The sequence below is a fragment of the Miscanthus floridulus genome, chromosome 1, assembly GCF_019320115.1.
Source record: "Miscanthus floridulus cultivar M001 chromosome 1, ASM1932011v1, whole genome shotgun sequence".
Classification (NCBI taxonomy): Eukaryota; Viridiplantae; Streptophyta; class Magnoliopsida; order Poales; family Poaceae; genus Miscanthus; species Miscanthus floridulus.
Window position 1 is genome coordinate 122927505 of NC_089580.1, and position 23665 is coordinate 122951169.

Here is a 23665-nt window from a genome sequence, read left to right on the forward strand (position 1 = left end):
TCCACATCATTTCTGGACTTAGGGAAGCAGCAGCCGAGCAGTCCGCGTTCTTGACTTCTTGTCCATGAAGAAGTTGGATTCAGAACCTATGAGCGTGTGGGATCGTAGTGGTTTGCGGAAGCAGCAGGACGCAGAACATGTGGCCGCACGTTTGCCATCTCCTCCAAAGGACACGCATTCTGTGGGATTGTTCTTCACCTTGTTTTGTATTCTAAAGACCCACATGATATCCAGCCATCCTCTTTTATGTCTTAGAGATATGTCAACTTCAAGTGCGGTGTAGAGAGAATGTAAGACTACGAATCTTCTATATACAGGACGAATCTTGCACCATAAAAACTGTTATCTCCAATCGCCACGTTGCATCAGCGATTTTGTTGTGAGAGAACATACTGTTTTGTTGTGAGAGAAAAATACTGTTATCTCTAATCGCTCTGTTCAACAGATACATAAGACGGCTAAAGCTGTTTTGTTGCGATAGAAAAATACTATAGATTCTAGCCGATAAGCCGACCGATAAATTTAAACGAACAGGGCCTTTATTAGCTCCTTCGTCAGCCACGTACTAATCCATTCTTTGGATGGCATCAGCGATCTGGCACCTCAATCGTCCCGTCCTATATGGACACATCTTTAGCTCCTTCATCGGCCGTGTACTAATCCATTGTTTGTATAGCACCAGTGATCTGGCAGCTCAATTGGGCAAGTCTCTTGGATGGACTCAGAACCAGGCTGGCCTGTTTCATTTGCGTTCTTGAGAGGAAGAGATATTTGCAATTCTTTTTTCCACAGAGCTTTACTTTATCATGTGCTGTTCTAAAAAACGCATTGAGTCTATTCGCTGGTTGGTTTCTGAGTTGATAAGCCCAGCTGATGCTAGTTTTTTATAAGAGAAAAATACTGTTGACTGACTGATAAACCCTTACTGAAACCAACAAACGCACAGGCTGATTCTAGGGAACTCTTCCGTTCTCCACCTGGGCACCTCTCTTTTTAGGTCCAAGGATAGCTCAGGTTGTTTGTGTGACTAGAGACTACTATATATTCCTAATTCATATACTAGTGATTGTTTGATTCAACTCCTTCCATGAGCCGACCAGAGATCCCTAGACAAGAGGATTTGACTTTGGTCTGATCAAACACACCACGGTTTAGGGGCACCCTACACAGCAGGGCGGCCTACACCACCACCATGCTGTTGCCAAATCTTTTTTTTTTGAAACATGTGCTATTGCCGAATCACTATGATCAAGCGAACTGATCAGTTGGTTAGGTTCCTTGTGGTAGAACCAGCCTACGCAGATTTAAATCCTCGACTTGGCACGAGTGCTCGTATTTTCTTGGATTTATTATAGGATTTAACAGTGCTATGTTTTCAGTAGTAGGTGACGTCACCGTCGACAGCGAGGCGTCTGTGGTGACTTCGTGAATCTCAAGATGTGCTGGCTCAGTCCTTCGAAGGTGCTCATAAAGGTAGAGTTTGCGTACATGTGTTCATAGAGGTGAGTGTGCGTGCGTGTTGTGAACATCTACGTTGTACTATGTGGTTTAAAAAAATCACCCTGATCAAAGTCAAAGTCAAATCCCATCACTATATAGGAATCCTGCTTCCAAAAGCGGGCACCCGACAGTGCCACGTCACCCGCTAACCCATCAACCGTTCGATCTGACGAACAAGCAAAATCGACCGTCGGATCAGGGTCTTCGCGGGTCTCTACCTGTTACGCCGCAAAATCGGGCCATCGCGAATGCTCGCGTACCCGTGGACTCATCCCCTCCGCCTACGACTGCTGCCTCACGGCCGTGACTACGGGGCGCCCCGGCCATCCCGGCGTGGGTGGGGGCCCCAAAGGCACCGGCGATCCCGGCGTAGGCGGGGTGCGAGCACAGCGGTCCCGCCCGCTCCGGTCGTGGCCATCCTGGCGCGAGCAGAGGCCCCAACGACCCCGGCCCGGTCTCGCGCGGGCGTGGCGGCTATGGCCACCCCAGAGCCATCCCGGCAGGCGCAGGTACCGGCCGCCGCGCGTGGCCAGGCGGCCAGGGGTCATCGCAGCCCGGCTGTGGGCGCACCTCGTCTCCCCGCCGCTTCTCCGCCGCCGCCAGCGACCACGTCTAGCTGCGGGCTGCAGGCCGAGGAAACACACGCAACGCAGCCGACCTCACCGCAAAGCTTCTGTGTGTGTCCGCCGCCACCGTAGCCCGGCTCCCGTGGGTCGTGTCGTGAAGCAAGCCTGCATTGGCGCACGGCCATGGCCGGGTTTGCACAACGCCTATCGACGGCAGTTCGCGGATGACCGGGGATGGTGCCAGTGCCAGCAGCTGTCGTGCACGCTGCCTGCTTGATGAAATGCAATTTGTGGGATTGGCCACGCTGTCATAGCAGGCATGCACCCCTATGGTCCTTCACCTGATAGATATGGAAAGCGACGAGGAGAAGGAGAGCATTGACGCCAACTACGTCTTGTTGTACCTTGAGACCTTCCCCAGCCGGTGGTGGACAACGACGATCCCTCTGAACAAGCATCTCTATAACACAGGTACGCAAACAACTGAAGGAAAGAAATGCATCAGAGTTGCTAGCTCAAACACTTTTGTTACTTAAATTCCAACATGCATATGACAATAAACTTCCTTCATTTACATGATATGGATTTGAGAAGCGGAAAATCAAAATGCTGGAATAAATGATGAATTTTTAGGCCAATCATACACAGATAAGGAGCTCATCGATAAAATCTGTTTTTGATTGCATGATACTTTGCATATGTCAGTTTGTAAATTCCATTAACATCAATGTGTTATTATTCACTGAAAATTGTATCTTTTATTATGAATTGTGCGGCTGCTTGTCAATTAATTGTCAGACTGTCCAATGCATTAATCACATTAATCTTATTATAATTTCAAAGTACATGTTGCTTTCAAGTTACTTTTCTTTACTGTGTATATGCTGAGCTACCGCTTGCTCCACACCTCAAGTATATTCTTGGATCTTAATTGTTTCAACTGTTTTTTTTGTAAAATCCTAATTTGGTCATTGCAGAGTGCTCCCTCCTAATTCTAATTCCATGACCCTCTTGGCCTCTCTGTTTCTTTATTGCACTTGCAGAATCTTACATGTATTTTATAAGATAGAACTACAAGTGCAGGGCGAGCTTAGAAGCCTAATCCTGACCCTTAACCCACCACCAGTTTTACTGCCGATTTCAGAGGCTCCCGTGGGTGAGAGAGGAGTGTGGGAAACCAGAAGGTAAACAATCCTCATTCAACTTCTACTCTTGATCTATTTAATTGGGTTTATAAATAAGCCAGATTTCAGTTGTTTTAAACCATCGACATCCCCTTTGTTCTTAATTTACTTGGCTAGATCATCTAATTTGAGCCCTAAAAATCACTACCTGAAGTTGCAAATCATCCGCCTCCCCTCTATTCTTAAACTACTCAGCTAGAGCATCTATTTAGCCATGAACAAAACTAAATATATAGCAAGCACCAGCCACCAGTATAAAAAGTAAATAAAGGAAAAAAGAGGTGGGTGACACCATTGCTAACCTCTGTACTGCACAAGCAGCATTGTTCTATCATTTCCTCCGAAATTGCCAGAAAATTTAGCTTTCCTATTCAGGTTACGTAGCTGTTATGCATAGTATATTACCGATAAGTGACAGCCACAGGATAACAGGATCAGAGCTAGCACATACAAGCTGGCCCCTTCACCGAAGAGCACGGCAACGCCACACGTCTTTCTAGTTGTCTAGGGATCTCTAGTCCGCTCGTGGGAAGAAATTGAATCGATCAAAGTCAAAGTCAAATCCCATTGTCTAGGGATCTCTGGTCCGCTCTTGGGAAGAAATTGAATCAAACAATCACTAGTATATGAATTAGGATTGTAGTGTCTAGTCATACAAAGAATCAACGATTTGGTAACATAATCAAATAATAACACGGAATCAATGCATTCGGTAAAAGTAGGCATCTCACAACCATCTTTGGACTTCTAGCATCATGGAGGAAGATTATGTTGCAGATCAGAAATGAGCCTTGAAGCGTGTAAACGACAAATCCTTCATCGAGACTAGTCTTTTCTTTTCACATTGGCTGAAAACCCGGTGGGAACTTTTACCCTCCTTGTGCTTAGTTTAGCTGCACACAAATCCACCTCAATCCATATGATTTGGGAGGGACTGAGGTGCCACCTCAATCCCTCCCAAACCATGTGGATTGGGGTGTACTTGTGAGCAGCCTAACAAGCCGTAAGAAATCCAGACCTAACTCATTTCCAATACATACAAAGCAAAACAGATTCTACCAGTCTCATCTCACTTCACGGCACAACCAAATATTAGATGAAACAGAGCTACATGAAAAAGGGGGATTGGCAACAAGAAACAAACCCCAAAAAATACAAAATAGATGATGTCAATGGCTAACAGTTCCTCATTCACAATAAAATTACAGGTACATAGAACATTTGCAGATAAGACATATCAAGCATGACAAACAATATGATGGGGATTCTTCTATTCCACACACCGCTATGAAGTTTGAACAACACCGTAACACCAAACTACACAAGCTGAGGTATCCCGTTCAAGAAAACCATCATCTCGTTGGACCTCATGAAGGATTGTTCAAGAAAACCATTATCTCGTAGGACCTCATGAAGGATTCTTCACATTATAGTGCATCGACTCCTTTCTTCAGCCTGTGGCGTGCCATTCTGCTGGTACCTGCTTGGGTCTGAAGGGTTGTACGTGAACTGGCTCGTGTCCAGACCATACTGCATTAGGTGCAAATATAACTGTCGTCAAGAGAGAAGAACAAAGCATATCATAATCATAATGCTGAAACAATCCACCAAGTAATGTACCTTCTCTCGCATCCTTTGGCTCCAGGCATCATTTCTACTTGCACGCTGATCGAGTGTTGGGACAGGAACACCAGTGGCAGGCACATTTTGGGCATGGATCAATGGCTGCCGCATGGTAGGGCTTCGGCCAATTGCAATAATTTCATCATCACTGTCATACTCAGCAGGTTTGTTCATTGCCCTGACAACCAGAGCTAACAGAAAGAGCACTGCCTGTTGCAAATCAGTCGGCATTTGTTTCAGTTTCGGTGTGACTACCCACATACAACCTATACTTGACAAGCGACAGCTAAAAGAAAAGACAAAATCCTTTCTAAGGCAATACAGAATTAAGGTGTCAATAGTTTCTGGGCCAGCCCATTAATTATCATGCTGCTAAGTTTAAAATTACCTATAATTTGTTCATTATCAGCTGATTACAACAAACATAACAGCAGAATAAATCTGCATTGGACAAACATCTATGCATCTCAAGACAGAAAGCCGAAGCCTCCATACTCTACTAACAGGTTAAACAAAACATACAGTGCAGGGTGACGAGAAATTAGAAAGGGGGCCAAGGATGGGATTTAGAGTTGGCAAGCATTTGCATGAATATTAGGACAACTTATGGAGTAGAAGTTGAATAAGCAAACACAAGCATTGGAAAAATAAGGATCAGATGAGCATCCTCTGAGTTGAGTTAGATCAAAGGATGTAAGATTAGTCTCATCTCCTACCTCAAAAACAACAACGCCAAGAGCAACCCATCTTGCAATCTCCCAGTTTTCCTTCAGAAAGTCATACATAACATCAAAGTTATGTGTCTTGTCCACTGGAATTACCTGCAAAAGAAGTCTATGGATAACTACAGCTACTCAAGGAAATGATAAGACAAGTTACATTGTAGTAGTTTAGTTCCCGAGACAAGCACCAAACAGAATACTCACATCTTTCCAGCTTTGGTCAAAGAAGATGAATGCAGCAGCTCCAGCTTCAGCAAGGATCAACAATATGACCAAGAAAGCATACTTTTTTAGAAGTCAAAGGAAACAAGCATGAATTAATACTGTGATCTTATATAATTATAAAATGTCAAATAACTGCCTTTGACGAAATAAGGCTGCAGAAATAGTTAAAATCCTATTGCCTCTGCTACTGCTGTTCTATAAGATTGGCGTTTCAGAGTAGTACAGAAATAAAGTTTGTTCGTTTAGCAGGTTCAGCTACTAATAGCCCGTCTGGATTTAATGTTGAGCATAATTCCAAGTACTTTTTAGTGTCTTGTGTATGACAAATGGAATCTTCTTTAGAGAGGACAACAGAATGATGTCTAAGAGGCACATTAAAAAGGATACGAAACACAAACAGCAGGTGTTTCTTGTCCCTGCTCCAATGCAGCCAAACAGAGACACGAGGAAGACGATAGCACCAACACCAATGAACAAATAAATAAACCTGCAGGGAACAGAGGCGATTCCATGTCAAACACAATTGTCTTGGCAGTAAAAACAAAGAACAAACCCATAATTGCCAAACTGAATATTCAATCAATGGTTCCAGCTGGAAACTTGGAACAACTCCAATCCACATAGAATTTAGCCCCTGCCTAACAGGCTCATCAATCTAAACGCGAGTAACAAATGCTTCATCAGACTGCAATTTTCAACTGTGAGTTTTGGTTATCATGATATCATTGCATATTTCAAACATTCGCCTCTTAATCATCCACTACATGGAAAATTAAAGTAACACTTGTCCTATTCACAATTGTGATTGCCACCCCTACTAGCAAACCTCAGTTCCTCTCAATCCGAAATCCTAATCAGTCGCGAGATCACATGGACGAAACCAACATTGATACACCAGAAACAAAAAGGGTCCATGGGCAAGCAACCATCTCACCATGCTTTGGGTAGCTGGTCGAGGAAGCTGTCACCGAGAGCGACAGCCCCCAACAACGGCCGGCTGGAGACGAGCACCTCCGCCGTCAACCCCGCGCCGCTGCCGTCCTCGGATATCTTCATCCACTCGACGAGCAGGTAGATCCCGTAGCCCACCATGGCGAGGCCGGCGACGGTGAGGATGAAGTTGAGCAGCCTGAGCAGGCACTCGAAGAAGCCCCGGCACGCCGCCATCTGCCGCCCTCCTCCCCTTCCTCCGCCACCGATCAATCAATCGATCAATATACCAATCTACCAAGTCCAAAAAAAGCTTCGATTGTCAGGGGAATTCCAACTAATCCCGCCCGAATCGCGCCGAATTTGGCGCGGCGGGTGAGGCCAGGGAAGAAGGACAGGAGGACGAGTTGATTACCTGGCGATGCTTCGCCTGCTGTTCTTCTTCCGTTTCTAATTCTTTTTAGGTTTTTGGTCGTGATTGAATAAAATAAATAAAATCACTCGGGTGGATTGGGGGAAAGGAGGCGGTGGAGTTGGAGAGGACGGGGGACCCACCAGGTGGCGCGAGGAGAGCCGTCGCCTGAGGCGATGGACGGAGCAGATCGGTTGGGCGGGCTGCATTAGGAATTTGAGTTGGAGTTTTTTTTTTTATCGCATCGGCGGCCATGCTGACGGTGTACGCGGGGACGGTTGCGCTGGCCGGTAGTGCTCGCCATTATCCCCGTGCGCCGAGGATATGCGCTGGCGGTCGGGTGACAGGAAAGGTCCGAACTGCCCCTCGCGGGTTTGTTCTTAGGGCGTCCCCAAAGATCGACGACGTCGCCGGCTGACTAGGACGCATTCTGACGTGGCATAGAGGAAAAGAGGAGAGAGAGCACTAGATAGCGACGAACAAATCGCCTGCCTATTTCACCTGGATCGAGGATGTGTGAGAGCGGATGTTGTGGGCTCTGATCTGCTGCGTGTTACCGAAGTAAGAAAAGAAATAGAATATTATTTTCTTCGGTCTCTCGTTTCCACCTCAGCTAGCTATTTGATGGAGCTGCTGAGGACGTCCTTAGGGATGAAAACGGTACGGATATTTTTCGACCGTATTCGAAACCGAATCCGTTTAGAGGGGTTGAGATCTGTCCGTATCCGAGTCCGGATATCCAATATCCGATACCGTATCCGTATCCGTATCCGAATACTCAAATCGTATATTTATGATGTCGATATCCAATCGTATCATATCCGACATAGTTGACAATATCCGTACTCAAATCCGAATCCGAACAGAAATATAAAAATAAATGTAATATCGGTGATATCCGTCCGTATCCGATCCATTTTTATCCCTAAATTGTTCTGTTGAGCCAGTCAGCCGCCTGCCCAGTTCGAGATGGCATCGGCATATCAAAGACACTTTCTATATAGCGCGTGAAGCTGTACAACACTGATACATAATGATGCTAGTGAAGAATAAATTCAAATTGTGATACCTTACCAGCTGATGTCATAATTACAAATGGAATAGAACTTAATTAATAATAATTACAAAATTTAGCTACCACCAAATCCTTGCTTAAAAAAAACCCTCCACCAAATCCTCATATGGAAGCAGGAACATTTGGTAACATAATACATCACTAACCACAACCTGAGGAAGAATGCATAGTATGGCTACATGCATTATGTCGATCTGGCTACATGCATTATGTCGATCAATACATCCCTAGCCACAACCTGAGGAAGAATGCATAGTCTGGCTACATGCATTATGTCGATCTGGCTATGATTAACAGGGGTGAAGACCAGAGAAACGATAGGAGATGGAACCTTCTGAACGTCATATAAGCAATTGAGATTGTTCTTCGCAGTGCCGTTACTTGTTGACATGTGTTGCTGTTGTCAGGATAATTAGACCTTGTTTGAACCTGTTATTAGCTGGTTTGGTCAACTAGTAAGATAGTTGTTAGGTCTTGTTTGAATCCATTAGCTACTAATATTTATTAGCTAACTAATAGACCACAACTAATATTTATTGCTATGATCTAGTTTGGTCCAACCAGTACAATAGTTATTAATTTGGTATTAGGCTAACAGTTAGCTAAACTATTAGTTAGACCTGTTTGGATTCAATGAGCTAATTATTAACAGCTAACTTTTATCTTCTTGGATCCAAACATGGCTAGCTAAAAACTAGCTAGACTACTAGCTAGATCTATTTAGCTAATTGTTAGCAACTAATTATTAGCTCCATGATCTAAATAGGGCCTTAGTCGCTATACTCGACTGCTCTTTTTTGTGCAGTGGTTGCATGTGTGGCTGTATGTTTTTCTCTCTTCAGCCACTATAGACAACAATAGCGCTGCAACTACAATAAGTGCAACTAATCAGGCTGAGTGTTTTATCATGAGAATTGGTTTGATGGTGACATAGGGACGCCTTGATTTGGTTTTGTTTTATTTAGTTTGTTAATAAACTCTTACGGGTTTTGGGTTTTGCTGTGGAATATAATGTCAATTCCATCTTTGTGTAGGCCATGTGTGGAACTCTAAGAAATAGCATATCTATTAGCTGTTTTGAGCTACAACAAACTTTGTGTTTGGGTTATCTTGTTAGATGGAGATCTAAATGAGATATCATCTAATTTTTAGCTAGCTCTAAGGGATGTAAATTGACTCTTACTGTACATCTAGGTCTTCAAAAGTTGATCTATGTAAAATTTGACTAATAATTAATCCAATGCCATGTATGTTTAAAGCACTAAACTTATATGAACAGTTTATATTTCAAATATCTTTTAACATGAAAACAATTTATAACAATGGCTAATTATAATTTAAGACAAATTAGTAGCATATATTTCAATATAAAATCTAAAATTCCAATAGTAGGCCTAAAAACAAAAGGATGTTTACGATATTTTTCACATCCTTATAGGTTTTATTACTATTTAAGTGACCTTATGTTGCTAAGTTGATGTGGGCAAAGAAAAATTATGGACACCCTAATGCGATGGCCTCTAATATTCAAATAAAAAATTCATAGCAATGCTTGTGTTCTCAATTTAAATATTTGTTACACATGAAGCCTCAATGACTGCTTTCCATCATAGTATAGTGTATGACAGTCACCTAGTAGAATATAAAACAAACAATCTATGTGAAGCTGACTATCAATAGTCCCATAGGGTTAGAGAAATAAAGGTATTTTTGTAGTTTGTAGGATCTCACCATTGGCGGCTCGTCTTCTGTCTTCCTCTCCTATGTTATCTCTACCCTTATAATACACAACTTTAAATTATTCTACATCCACTTAATAATTATCTACTCTATAGTTATGACCTTAACTACGTCCACATCAGTATATGCACCCAGAAATACACCACCCTAAAAACATAACAACCAGATTAACTCTCCTCCCTTCTCTCTTTACTCCCATATCCGACGATCATCCTTCCATGGATCTCCAGGAACCAGCAACCCCCCGCGCCCTAGCTGCCAACGCCCGCGTTCCCCGACCATGGTTCGATCCCGCCTCAGGTTTTCTTTTCCCGCAGCCACCACGCTTTTTCCAAAAAAAAAAAATCAACGCAAGGTAGGGTCAGGAGACGGCGGCAGCGCCTCCACGCCATTGGAGGAGAAGTAGCGGGCGAGGCGATGGTGCCGCGGCTAGGAGGTCGGGGCGACCTGGATCTGCCACCGCGCCGCCTGGATGGAGGGGTGGAGGCAGAGCGCCGCCCCTAGGCCAGGGATCGAATCCCACCGTCCCACACGCCCAGCACTTTTTTTGTCTCCGAAAAAAAATCGAGAGGTCGGGCGTGCTCACAGCGTGGCAGCAGTGGCTTGCACGCGCTTCCTGCGCCGGCGGCAGCCCCTGCGTGCGCTCACCCCTGGGCGGAGCGGCAGCAGCATTGGGCGGGGGCTGGGCAAGGCCGCCGTGGCCGTGACCGTGGCAGCATCTGTAGTGGTCAGGACCCGTGCTCCCATGGGCGGCGGTGGCGGTAGCACCTGCGGCAAGCTGGGGCGGCCCAGATCCACTCGCCCACGAGATGTCGGAGATCCGCACGCCCGATGGTGGAGAAGATCCTGCTAGGGTGGATGTTGCTGCTCTTGGCATGCCTGCGGACTGTGGAGGAGTAGGCGTCGGCACGACTGTTGGCTCTGGGCATCTAGCTGCAGCTGGAGCAGCAAGGGCACCCTCAAAGGTCTCCGCTGATTGTGCCTCATCTGATGGTCCTTTCGTTGGCAGTGCTAAAAATATTGTGTTTTGATGGACGTTTGATTGGCCTATGCCTCCAGGTTCATGCACTTTCCGACCATGCCAGAGGCCCTTGAGTGAAAGCCTATGATTTAGATATGTCACAGCTGGAAAGATTTATGCACATGGGGTAAGTGCCAAGCAATTGTTTCAGATACTCTTAATTGTTTGTTTAGCCTTTTGTTTCTTGGTGTGGCTGTTTCCTAAAAATTATGTATCTTGTTCAGGGTACCGGAGATGCTACTTTGGTCCTTGTGTGGAGCAGGTGTGTAGGATGATTGTATTTAGAGCTTGGATTTCCCTTCGTTATCAATTAAGGTCTGGATATTATTAGCTTTGTTCATCTATGTTCAAACTTGAGTGACATGGAAATTTATAACTAATGGTATCAATCAGAAGCAGAGAAGGTAAATTCAGATGGGAACACAAATGGGATAATTAACTGCCATGGAATTTAGTATCCCTTGACTAACGAGAAATAGTGTATTGGATAGCATGAATTTTGCATTAGAAGCAATCTATGTCTAATTCAGGAAAGACATGAGTTATAAGAATTGTAGTTGTGGTATTAAACTGAAGTTTCCCTTTAACTGTCTGACTATGAGAACTTTATGCAAAGAAACTAGCCACTCCTCAATAGCATTGTTTGAGCTCTGTTGTCTGTAGATACAATGTTGTGTTCATGATGAGACCGATTCTAGAGTTTTTGATGTGATGACTTGTGAACAGATAATAAAAGTTGCCCCAACAATTTGAGTACTTATTTTTTTTTAGTATTGACAGCATGTGGATGCGAAATCCTGTATGAGTGTTCGGGTTACCCGTCGTGGCCCCCTGCCGCGATCGCGCACCCGCTCGCCATATCGCTCGCGCTCGCCATCGCTCATTGGACGCATGGAACGCTCAAGGAACCGAGGAACATCAGCCGCCGGCCGGTGGAGATAAAGCGGCGGCCAACCGTGTGCGCCGGTGGAGATCAGGCGGCGGCCGAACGCCTGCACCGGTCGAGATCAGGCCGCCACGTTGGCAGCCAGGTGCATGCAGCTTGCTGATTGCGTTGGCAAGCAGGTGCGTGCAGTTTGCCGAGCGCCAGCAGCCTTCCATCGCTCACAGTCGCGGCCATTGACAATTGAGCAACACGTCAACGCCGTCTAGCAGAAGTAGCTCACACCGCGTGCTCGCCGTCCGGCCGCTGCATCTCGCCCCGGCTTGCTCTAGCGCGGCAGGGAGCCTCCCTCGCTGCAGGGATCAGGAAGGGAGGACGAGGAGACGTCGTAGATTGACGATCAGGTTAGGACCTCCTGTATGTCTTTCCGTTATGTCTGAAATAACAAGAGCAAGTTATCAAGTCTGTACTGCTATTGGCAAGTTATCAAGTCTGTATGTTGATGCCTCGTAGGTTCATGTCTGAAATAACAAGAGCAAGTTATTAAGCCTGTAATTAACTAAAACCACAAATTTTGACATGGTATTTTTTACGGGTGTTATGACTATGTCAAGCCTGTGATGTTGATTGGTTATGGGGAATGGTAGTAGTTAAAATTATTAAGAAAAGTTTATGTGTATATATATGATCATCCACTGGTATTTTTATCATGGTATTTTTTGGCAGCTACTGGCAACAATTGAACAGCTTTTGGTTTCAGCTTATATTGAATAAGCTCAAAAGCAATACTTAGAAGTTAGTTCCCAGATGAAAGGTCTTGAAACAAAATCTAAACAATTTAAGGAATTCAAAGAGCAGTTAGTATTTTTTTTTCTCCTTGCCATATTCTTTTAGGCATCTTCTTCATATTAGTTTTAGTTAAGTTTGTCTACAGGTCTTGAATCTTCTTGATATTAGTTTTAGTTAAAGGCGTGCAGTGTACCTGTTGCCGCTGATTCAGTAATGGCTTCGTGTTCAGACCCTGAACCAGTTCTTTTCATTAGTCCCCATTTTTCTTGATTAGTTGTAGCACGCACTTGCATTGCTCTGAAAAGAGTATATGCAGAACAAGATCCCTGATAGCTCTAAAAAATGTAATGAGAATTTTGAAGTTTGGTAATTTTGATGCCTAACTCACAATTTTGAAGTTTTGACAGCTTCTTTTGAAGATCTCCAAGACATGTTTAAGGACTCAGGCAGATTGTAAATTAGATGGTTAATGTGAAAAATGACTTTATTATGTCTTTTATGCAAAAGTGTTTCCTAGATTGTATACATGTTCAAATACAATTGTGCAAAAGTTAAACTATGGAAAAAAATATTGTCGTTTAGTTGTTTTCATATGTATCCCTAAAATAAAGCCGTAGCGTTAGCACGGGCACTATACTAGTGTGCATAAAGGACGAGAGGGTGGTGGTAGGCTAGGTTGGCCACACACATTTTTTTAGGAGCCAATCACGATCGTGGGGTAGCTAAATGATGCATTTCTTTTTTATTTTTTTGTTTGTTTACTTGATTTTATTGTGTTTTTGAAAGTCCAGAGGCTGTTGAAGGGACAAAAGATAAAAACATATTGATTTATATATACTAGCTTTATACATGTGCGTTACAATGAGATACAATCATGTATGCACGTTGTGTTATATTAAGGTGATGATATTAAAAATCAACTCAAACAAAACACTTCACTCTAATTTGTCGTGGTCCTTTTGGTGCAATGCATATATCTGTTCACATATGCCTATCCTAAAATATTTGACACTGATGCTAGATTATTTTTTAAAAAACATGCAATACATGTTTTTTCATTAATAGAAAAAGAGTGAATAATGACCTAAGAGTCAACTTGACAGAGCTCCATGAACATCTTTGAGGCTCAATCTGATGGAAGCTTTGCCAAACAGTATTCAATTCTACGTTGATTTCCAAGAAGTGAATATTTAAATTGAGCTACAGGGTTCGTAGCTCAAAAAAGTTTCTCTAGTTCACTACCGTACAAAAGTATCTCATACATATTCTTTATTAGAGAGTCACTTTCAATCATAGAATCACATCCCACAAAGAATCAGAAGCAAAAAGAGTTCTACCAAAAGACCAGAGTGCCCGAGGAACTTCCTAAAGGTCTGTATGATGCTGTTTATTTGTAGTCTTCCAGACTTTGATGGCACCCATTTGTCATTTTACCATGAGCATTTGGTTCACTAGTTGACCGTCCAAGCAAAGCCAGAGCTTTCTGTTCTCTGTCATTCGCTCACAAGTTAAACTGGGCTGCAAAGTTCATTAGTGAGCACTTCCCCACAAACTAAAGATATGGTTGTGTGACTTGTTGCACACATGAGTATTGCTACAAATATTTTTCTTGTACCCATAAATAATGCATTGTGCGTTAATCTATATTCTCTAGCAAACCTGCATGTAACCATCAAACTATGCACTTTGGGTCATTATATATTTTGTAGATAATGTGTGTAAGTTCTAAGACCTAGCTGGTAATTATCAAGCTATGTAATGACCATATATATTTTGTTTGGACAATGCATGTGTTTATCAAGCTGTCATACGTTTTGCATATATGTCGCAGCTGTTGTGCATGTTTAAGGGGGTAACATCACCAGTTTGGGTAGGTGGTGACTGCATCTGCCTTGTCCATCCTCGTCCACCGAACCAAACAAAAAAATGGCTCGCCACATCCAACAGGTATCCATCCAACCGAACAGAAAAATGACTCACCCCATCCGTCCAACCAAACAGACAGCATGGACATCCATATCCCAAAATTCATAGATGTTCATATTCCATCCACCTTTGTCCTCAAACCAAACACACCCTAAAGTAACCAAACTAGATACCATCTGCTGGCTTTGCGACATTAAATTGGGGAGGAGGGAAGGCTCATGTCCACAAGAGTATTACTCAATTTTGGTTGTGCCAGTTTGTTGACGGTAGTTAACAACCATTATAAATCGTCAATTAAATATGGATAAGGGCATAAATGTAATCACCAATGAAGGTTTAGGGGTTTAAACTAATAAATTCCATGAGTTTTGGTGAATCTGTGTTTTCAGCATGGTTTAATCAGAAAACCACCAAGGAGGACCTAATCGTCGAAGGAAATTACGAAATTCCGCCGTGGTACCTACTGGGAAGACTCTAGAAGGGTCCAGAAGGCAAATCACCGAAGCGGTTCTCGACCCACTGCCATGTGGGTCTGGCCAGCCCCTATGGGCCTCACCTGTCAGCCTGCTACGTATGTCGGTTCCCCACCGCCTTTGAGGATGCATCTAAGCCCTTGCTTAAGTCGATTTGATCCAAGGGCTCACATTGGACCCTCAACTCTATATATACCAGCCCCTGCTCCCCTCCCTCAGTAGAGATCCTGAAACCCTAATTTATATTTTCCTCATGAGGATCAGAGCTAGCTATCAAGAGAATATTAGACCTCCATAGGATCTAGTCTTTAGAAATAGAGAGATGGAGAGTGAGGGAAGAGTTTGAAGGAGATGCCGGCCTATCGGTGCTCTCTCTATGGTTTGTACCTTGGCGGAAGTCAACCTTGCATCTGAGATTTCTCTGGTAATCCACTTGTGATCCTCAGTCTCCCATTTGTAGGACTAGCAAGATTTAGTTATTATAGGAAACATACTATGTCTGTGTTTCCCTTAGTAATATCCCTAGTCGAACAATAGAAGACATGGCTTATCGAGATTAGAACTAGAAGACCTTAGTGATCTCCTCAATACTCCTGACTTTCTTAAGTCTTGTTGCTACTCTGGGTTAAGTTGGACCGTAGTTAACCTCACATGTTTCCCTATGGATACGATACTTGGAATACATCCGAGTGAAAGCTACAGCGGTATCTGTGCGCTTGCGGATTTATCTATGTGCGTTAAATATACCAACAAGCTTTCTGGCGTCGTTGTCGGAAAAACGGTTGTTGAATTAACTTCGAACCTAGCTTAACCTTATATCATATTCTTTTATCTTTTTATTCCTTCATTCTTTTCTTTTCTTTTCCATTATGAATTCCACTCCTATCTATCAATACACTAAACCCACAAGCGCGAGCTAGGCCACCTAAATCTGTAGAGCCTATCCTAAAACCTGGTTATGAGCTGCGCCCGTGTTTAATAAAACTATTTTAGGATCAATTCTTCTTGGGAGAAGGCGATGAAAACCCATACTCACACCTACGAGAGTTTGAGCAGACCTGTGCATGCTTGTTTATCGCTGGCATGTCTGACAAGACCTTAAGATGGAAGTTGTTTCCGTTCTCTTTGATGGGAAGAGCTAAACATTGGTATAATTAAACCATAGGAAGTATGCAAGGAGATTGGGAAACGTTATGCTCTAAATTTTGTTTATTTTTCTTTCACATCTCTAAAGTGGTTAGCCTTTGGAAAGAGGTTCTAAATTTTAGACAACCAGAAGAAGAATCTCTTGGTACATTGTGGGATCATTTTAATGAACTCATCTTCACTGGCCCAGACCTTGCCATTCAAGACCCTATACTTCTTCAACATTTTTATATGGGTCTTAGCAAGGATTCCAGGGAATCCCTTGATGTAGCCTCTAGAGGAGCTTTTCTTCATTTGTCTGCTAGTGAAGCAAGGTCTATGCTTAATAGAATTAGTGGAATCACTCCCTGCACTAGCATTCATAATGAACTCCTCGAGAAAGAGAATGAATCACCGCCCGAACAAGAAGAGGAAGTTTTGATAGCCAAATCACAACCACTCTAATCCTAGGATTTAGCTGTCAATCCCAAACTATCAATACCCCAAAATCCCTCGAGAGAAGAAGGAATTCTACCTTTAGAAATTCATATTGAAATTAAGGATGACCTTCTTGGTGCTGATTTTGGGAGAACATTAAATTCTCATCTTCATGAGAGACCTTCGCAATTTAATTCAAATCCTCTCAAGAAGGGATCTCTTAAGAAGCATCCTTATTCCCATATGGGACATTGGGAAGAATTTAAGGATGGCATGTCTAGTGATGCCATAGAAGGAGAGCCAAGCTATTTAGAAGCCAATCCTATCTTCTCTTCTATGCCCACATTAGATGTCTCATCTGAACCCATCTTTCAATCCATCCTTGATCCTGATGATCCCTCTTATGCTCTTTCTCCTCAGTCTCATGATGACCCTAGAAATCCACTAAGACAACCAAACCATAGGAATCATGAAGGCCACAAGGAAGACCAAGAAGAGCAACAACAATGGTTGGAGGATATTAAGAACTTATGTGCGTTTGCATTGAATGGATGGACGAGGTTTTAGACAAGATCAACCCGAGAGTTACCAATCCAAGGGAAATCCTGGACAATAAAATGTCCAATGAATATTATAGGAATGGAATTATGGAGACAATGTTTTCGCCTATAGATATTCATGAAGAAACACCCTTGGAGATTGAAAAGGAAGATTTCATCAGCGAACATGGAAGTTATTTTATGAACACCTCATCAAATCCATGCTCATATGAGAAATCTCCTGAACCAATTGGTCTTTCCAACGTTTCCACACACGAGATCCTCAACTCCCTTATACTTTTTGTTCATAAAGACTTTGAAGGGGTGGTTGTAGATGTATATGTTTATCATAAATATTGCAAATCTCATAGGCATAAATCTTGAGATAGGTACCCAAAGGTTGGTGTTGGAGGGGAAACTATTTCACCAATTAGAAATGCAATTCAAAGGTTTCCCAAGGACAAGCTTCTGTCCTAAAACAAGCACTTTCGAGAGATAACATGAGCTTTTACCCTTTTTGCTGTGATGACCTTGTGAAATAAGCATAGAAACATAATTGTGAAAATATTCCTTCGGGTATTATTGTCACTAACCATTCCAGGTCTAAAGCAAAAAGGATGAACGATGATGACTCAAGGTATGTCCAACCGAACACCATGCAATATTTAATCACATCCATCCAAACTTGATTTTTGCCTTGAAAAATTCAAGTATGGGAGATGAACTTATCTAAAAAATCTTATGCCATGATGCTAATCCACCTTTGTTGTTTCTACCTTTAAGCCATGCTCAATCTGTTAGATCATAATCATGCCCATTCATCTCTATTTGAATAAATCTCTATAATGCTTTTATGTTACCTTTGTCTACCATAGTAAGTTTTGGTTTGAAAGTACTCGACATACTTTTAAAAGTTTTTTAAATTAAGCGAGGTGCTTAGGTTAAAATGCTTTCCTTAATCAAATTAGACATGGAGTCTAGTTTGGTTATTGAATTAAAAATTGCTTTAGCAGATACTGGATATTTTGTTGGACTAACTCCTGTAGGATACTCTCAATTCAATTTGGGTAAGTCATGAGATGAATTCAAATCAAAGATGAGCAAGGGACATGACGAACTCCAATAAGATTGCACAAAGATGACACAACTCATTCATCATGGATGAAAGAATTGCATAAAACAATAAGTGAGGCAAAAGGTCTAACAAGGTGACAAAAGATCGAAGAGCAGAAAAATGGCATGACAAAAGGATGAGAAAAAAAAGGTGTGATCTAGGAAACAAGAAGCTCATGAACAACTCAAGCTGCGAGACTAGCCGAACAAGGAAAACTTCAAGCAAAAGGGAAGCACCATCACGAGTCATCTACCCTTCATCATATGGTGACATTACACTCCAATAACAAAGGTAACATCTTAAGGTAAATGGTCATTATTTAAAAGAGTTTCTCCTTGATTCTGGTAGGCACATAAATAAGAAACAAAATATGTTTGAGTTACAATTTACCTGATCCAACCTAATTAGCTCAACATGTCTTGTTCTTTAAGCTTGATCCCATAGTCTTAACCAAATGAGCTAAAACATTGCACATCTTATCTCTAGAAAATGATAGTCATAATCATGTAAAGATTGATACATTATGTAGAGATAGACAATCCTTCCATGTGTTAAGCAATTCAACCATTTCTACCAAATGAACTTAAATGCTACATTCATGCTCAATCTTTCGATCTTATCACCTATGATACATTTGAACACAACATATAACATCAACTTCATCTTGTTCAATGTGCCTAAGGGTTAGTGAAGAATGAATAAAATTTTAGTTCTGTTGGTGTTCTCCCACCAACAGAGCCTATGTACTTGATCTCTACCTTGTCTATATGAGCAGGACACACTTCAAGTAGAGTGTGGGAGAGTTATTGATTCCCCAAATTCTACAAGTGATGGTTCTGAACTTGCTAAGCCAAAAATCAAAACTCAAAACCAAGACGGGTTTGACAGAAGAAGGTAACATCATCATCAAAGACACCGTCACAAGATATGCAGTCATCTGGGTCTCCATCGCTGAGACCGAACGATGCACCCAAAAGGTAAAGGACTCTTCTCCATCTGGGTCTCCATCGTTGAGACCGGACGATGCACCCGAAAGATAAAGGACTCTTCTCCAGCCGAGTCCTATACGGAGGACTTAATAATCCAAACCCTGGCCGTGAGGTGACATCGGTAGTTATCCATATTTAATTTTTAGCATTGCATGAATTATTTTGACTTTTACCATAATTATTTTTCTACATTAGCATTGCATTTAGAAAAGAAAAATAATAAAAAGTTTTTTATTACTACATTACATCATTAAAGCTTAAAGCCCCATGTGAATAAATCTATGGGGTGTAAAAGCCCGTAGGAATATTTACTATGGTGGCATAAAAATATAAAATATCATACATACACATTTGTTTCTACAAATAAGAAAATCCAAAAATATTAAAAAGACATCCTTGTAGAACTTGGTCAATTAAGAAATCTGTCTAAACCTCCAAGGACAACAAATCTCTGAATGGTTGACCGCTAACCCCTTATCCTAACATGTGCCATGAGTTTTGGTGTTCTTGTTGGAGTATATTGCAAGATGATCAAGAGTAACACCATCCATCCAAAGTACATTCTTATTAACTGATGCTACACCCGCTACGCGAGGAACACAACTTCTGGATGGATAAGAAAGACCACGACAACATCCAGCTTGGGGGAGGAGCATCCTCCATATATCTAGCTAAGTATTTCTTTTTCTTTTTGGTTCTACTATTTTTAAGTTTGCTTCATATTTGCTAAAGTCATAAAAAGATGCATAACAAACTAAAACAAAATAAAAAAAATTATCTTAGCTATATATATATATATAATAGTAAGGTGTGATTTTAAATCATGAAAACAAAATAAAAAGTATATGTCTAGTTTTCTATTTTTAAGAGTTGAATAAAATAAAGAGGACTTAGAAAAATCTCTTAAATGGAAATGCTGAATAGATGCTCTATTGTAATTCCTTTCAAGTACCTAGTTTTCAGCCTTGAATTCTCCCGAGTTTTGGATATAACTGATTTGATATAAAGATTTACTCTGAACTTGAAACTCGTGGATAGTGAATGCTTGATCTAAGTCTAGGTAATTGATGGATATGATATGAGAAGGTCTGAGCTGCTGTTTATCTTGTTCCTAGTGACACTAAAGTTCTGGAGATTTACTTTTTTAAAAACACAAAAATGTTACATGATGAGTCCTTTATGACAAAGCTTAAATTCCCACCAGAGCCATACATGTTATTTAGGCTAGGAAAACTTCCATGTATATGCTGCTTGCTTTTGCATTGAGTTTTGTCAAGCTTTGTTGACCTTTATGAGAGATTTGTCATGCTCTTAAAATTAAGATCCCGTACACACCACCCAAATATGCACTACTCCTACACTGGGGGTAGGCGCAAGAACATGCCTTCCATCTAGATCCACCTAAAAATGTTTTACTCCTACACTGGGAGTGAACACCAAAAACATGCTTGTTAGGTTTTCCATTCACCAAATAAATGCTCCAAGTTTTTGTTGCTATCTCTCAAAGTTTTATTGCAGAAAAGAGACATGGGGCTATGCAAGAGTTATTCATATATAAAAAAGAGAGAAAGAGAAAAAAAGATTGAGAAAAAATGAACAAGTGTCTGAGATATTTAAAACAATGGGTACTCAGATGCTCGCCTGAAAAAAAGAGATGAATAAGATAGCCCCTGTTCTCTTGCAAATGTTTCTAAGTTTCAAAAATAGAGATATGTTTTCGAGGAGCATAGTAGAATTAGGTTAGCCACCATATATATCCACCATATATCCACACACATGCACATCTTGATTTGATTGTACGACTTAACTCTCTTTGGATCCGTTGTTTGACTTTACAATATATGTATTGCAAGTATGCCATAGCTTTCTCCCTACCTATGAACTCCACATAAAGCCTTAGTGGTAGAAAGAGAAAAAGGCATAACATCTTTATTGCCTTGGTGAGGATCCACAAATACCACATATATTGAGAGACTTGAGAGTGTCATATAATAGAATCTCTGAGTTTTATTTTGAAAATCTATAAAAACTCCAGAATAATGGTTGAACAAAAAACTTGAGACATAATGCTTGACTTGATTGTTCTGTCTTCCAATTGCTCAAGACCCAAGTGAAGGCTAAGAAGCCTCATGATTGAAGGTAATACATGTAAGTTTGAAAGTCAGATCAGTTTATTCTACTTCGGAAGAGAATTTTTGATTGAACAGCTATGTACTTTTGAGGCGTGAAAGCATAGTAGCAACTCCTGATCCATTGCTACGTTTAGTTTTGCTAAGGGACTAGCAAAGATTAATCTTAGGAGAATTGTTGATGGTAGTTAACAACTATTATAAACCATCAATTAAACATGGATAAGGGCATAAATATAATCACAAATGAAGGTTTAGGGGTTTAAACTAATAAATTTCATGAGTTTTGGTGAATCTGTGTTTTTAGCAGGGTTTATCTAGAAAATCGCCAAGGAGGACCTAATCGTTGAAGGAAATTATGGAATTCCATCGTGGTACCTACGTGGGAAGACTACCAAAGCGGAGCTCGACCCACTGTCATGTGTGGCCGGCCAGCCTGTAGGTGGGGCCGCTCGGCCCCTGTGGGCCCCACCTGTCAGCTTGCTACGTATGTCGGTTTCCCACCGCCTTTGAGGATGCATCTAAGTCGTTGCTTAAGTTGGTTTGATCCAAGGGCTCACGTTGTACCCTCAGGGCTATATATACCAGCCCCTGTCCCCTCCCTCAGTAGAGATCTTGAAACCCTAATTCATATTCTCCTCATGAGGATCAGAGCTAGCTATCAAGAGAACATTAGACCTCCATAGGATCTAGTATTTAGAAATAGAGAGATGGAGAGTGAGGGAAGAGTTTAGAGGAGATGTCGGCCTGTTGGTGCTCTCTCTATGGCTTGTACCTTGGTGGAAGTCAACCTTGCGTCTGAGATTTCTCTAGTAATCCACTTCTGATTTAAGTAAGTAACATGTTTATATTATTCTTCTGGTTTGCAAGTCTCTTTTGAGTGGTTTAATTTATTGGCCTTAGGTTAAAGTATTATTTGTAGTGTAAGCGTGGTGCTTAGACTCGGGTAACTCGTGGATGTACCCTACATTCCAGATTGGTGGTAGCTCGTGAGGGTGACTCTTATAGCCTCGTTGAATCCTCTATAGTCCACCTCCCGTTTGTAGGACTAGCATGATTTAGTTATTATAGGAAACATACTCTGTCTGTGATTACCTTAGTAATATCCCCAGTCGAACAATAGAAGACATAGCTTATCGAGATTAGAACTAGAAGACCTTAGTGATCTCCTCTACACTCTCGACTTTCTTAAGTCTTATTGCTACTCTGGGTTAAGTTGGACCATAGTTAACCTCATATGTTTTTTCGTGGATACGATACTTGGAATACCTCCGGGTGAAAGCTACAACGATATCCATATGCTTACGGATTTATCTGTGTGCATTAAATATACCAACACAGTTACATCTACTGGCTTTGCGACACTTGTTCCAATGAAGGAATGTGTTCTAACATACCATGGAACATTCCTTCAGTGGTGGCTTTGCTTCTAATGTGACCCTAATAAGTGTTGGAGTCTTAACTAAATTTGAACTTCTATGAACGAAGCCTAATCCTTGTGTTCATCCATGATGCTCATGATATCGCTCTCTCTATCTAGAACAACTGAGCCTTGAGAAGACTCTAAGATGGCTTCCTTATCCATTTATGCTACTTGTTGGGCTGCTTCATATCAATCAAAGGAATCGAAGCTACCCTACAAAATCCAAGCAATCATCAACATGAAACAACCAAAAGCCAGCAATCATCACATGTCACTTAACTGTGCTAAATAGCTTGATAGCAAAATTAGCATAGTGATGCTGACTGTTCTTCCAAGTACTAAAGGCTCTTATCTATTCAAGTGGACGCTCAAACAACAAAAATAAATTGTGGAACTCAAAAATTACTTGACAAGGATTGGCTATACCAAAAGCAACATTGCTCCTCTACATCATGGCTTTGCATGCAACAGTCAATACAGTGTTACTCGAGTAAAAAATAGACAATCACTAGAAAAGAAGTACTACCTCCATTCCGTAATTATAAGGCATTCCAACTTTCTTAGTTCTGTCTCTTAGTTTTACATGAAGTGATTATATACTCCAAAGGCTCTTCCGGATCCATGGTGCAGGAGGTTGGATCCACCTGCGCACTACTGTCCTAGTTCCGTTGATGGCAATGTGGGATCCGACCTTGACCGCTTTGAGGAAGACATATGGACTGGACCAGAGTGGGCTCGACCGACTTCCTTTTTGTTTTTTCATGATTATCACAACCAGTTTGTATAACAAGCCTACGATGACAATAATTTTCGTTGCTGGTTTGAACTGGTGGCGATAA

General features: G+C 41.7%; 1 protein-coding gene and 1 long non-coding RNA gene across 3 annotated transcripts; one reads left to right on the forward strand and one right to left on the reverse strand.

Moving 5' to 3' along the window:
• Positions 1 to 1764: 1764 nt before the first annotated feature.
• Positions 1765 to 12445, forward strand: LOC136540019 (uncharacterized). 2 transcript variants are annotated; one of them, XR_010779841.1, is made up of 6 exons: positions 1765 to 2537; positions 3110 to 3250; positions 10208 to 10942; positions 11037 to 11125; positions 11223 to 11313; positions 11779 to 12445. It is a non-coding gene; the product is annotated as an uncharacterized lncRNA (long non-coding RNA). The 2 variants fall into 2 exon arrangements; XR_010779842.1 differs by having other exon boundaries at positions 11223 to 11260.
• Positions 4270 to 7341, reverse strand: LOC136540009 (tobamovirus multiplication protein 2A-like). Its single transcript, XM_066531999.1, has 7 exons — positions 7166 to 7341; positions 6755 to 7044; positions 6208 to 6307; positions 5800 to 5880; positions 5590 to 5694; positions 4871 to 5083; positions 4270 to 4780 (listed from the first exon to the last, which is right to left on the reverse strand). The coding sequence occupies exons 2-7, from the start codon at positions 6985 to 6987 to the stop codon at positions 4673 to 4675; spliced, it is 840 nt and encodes a 279-aa protein (XP_066388096.1). The 5' UTR covers positions 6988 to 7044; positions 7166 to 7341; the 3' UTR covers positions 4270 to 4672.
• Positions 12446 to 23665: the final 11220 nt, after the last annotated feature.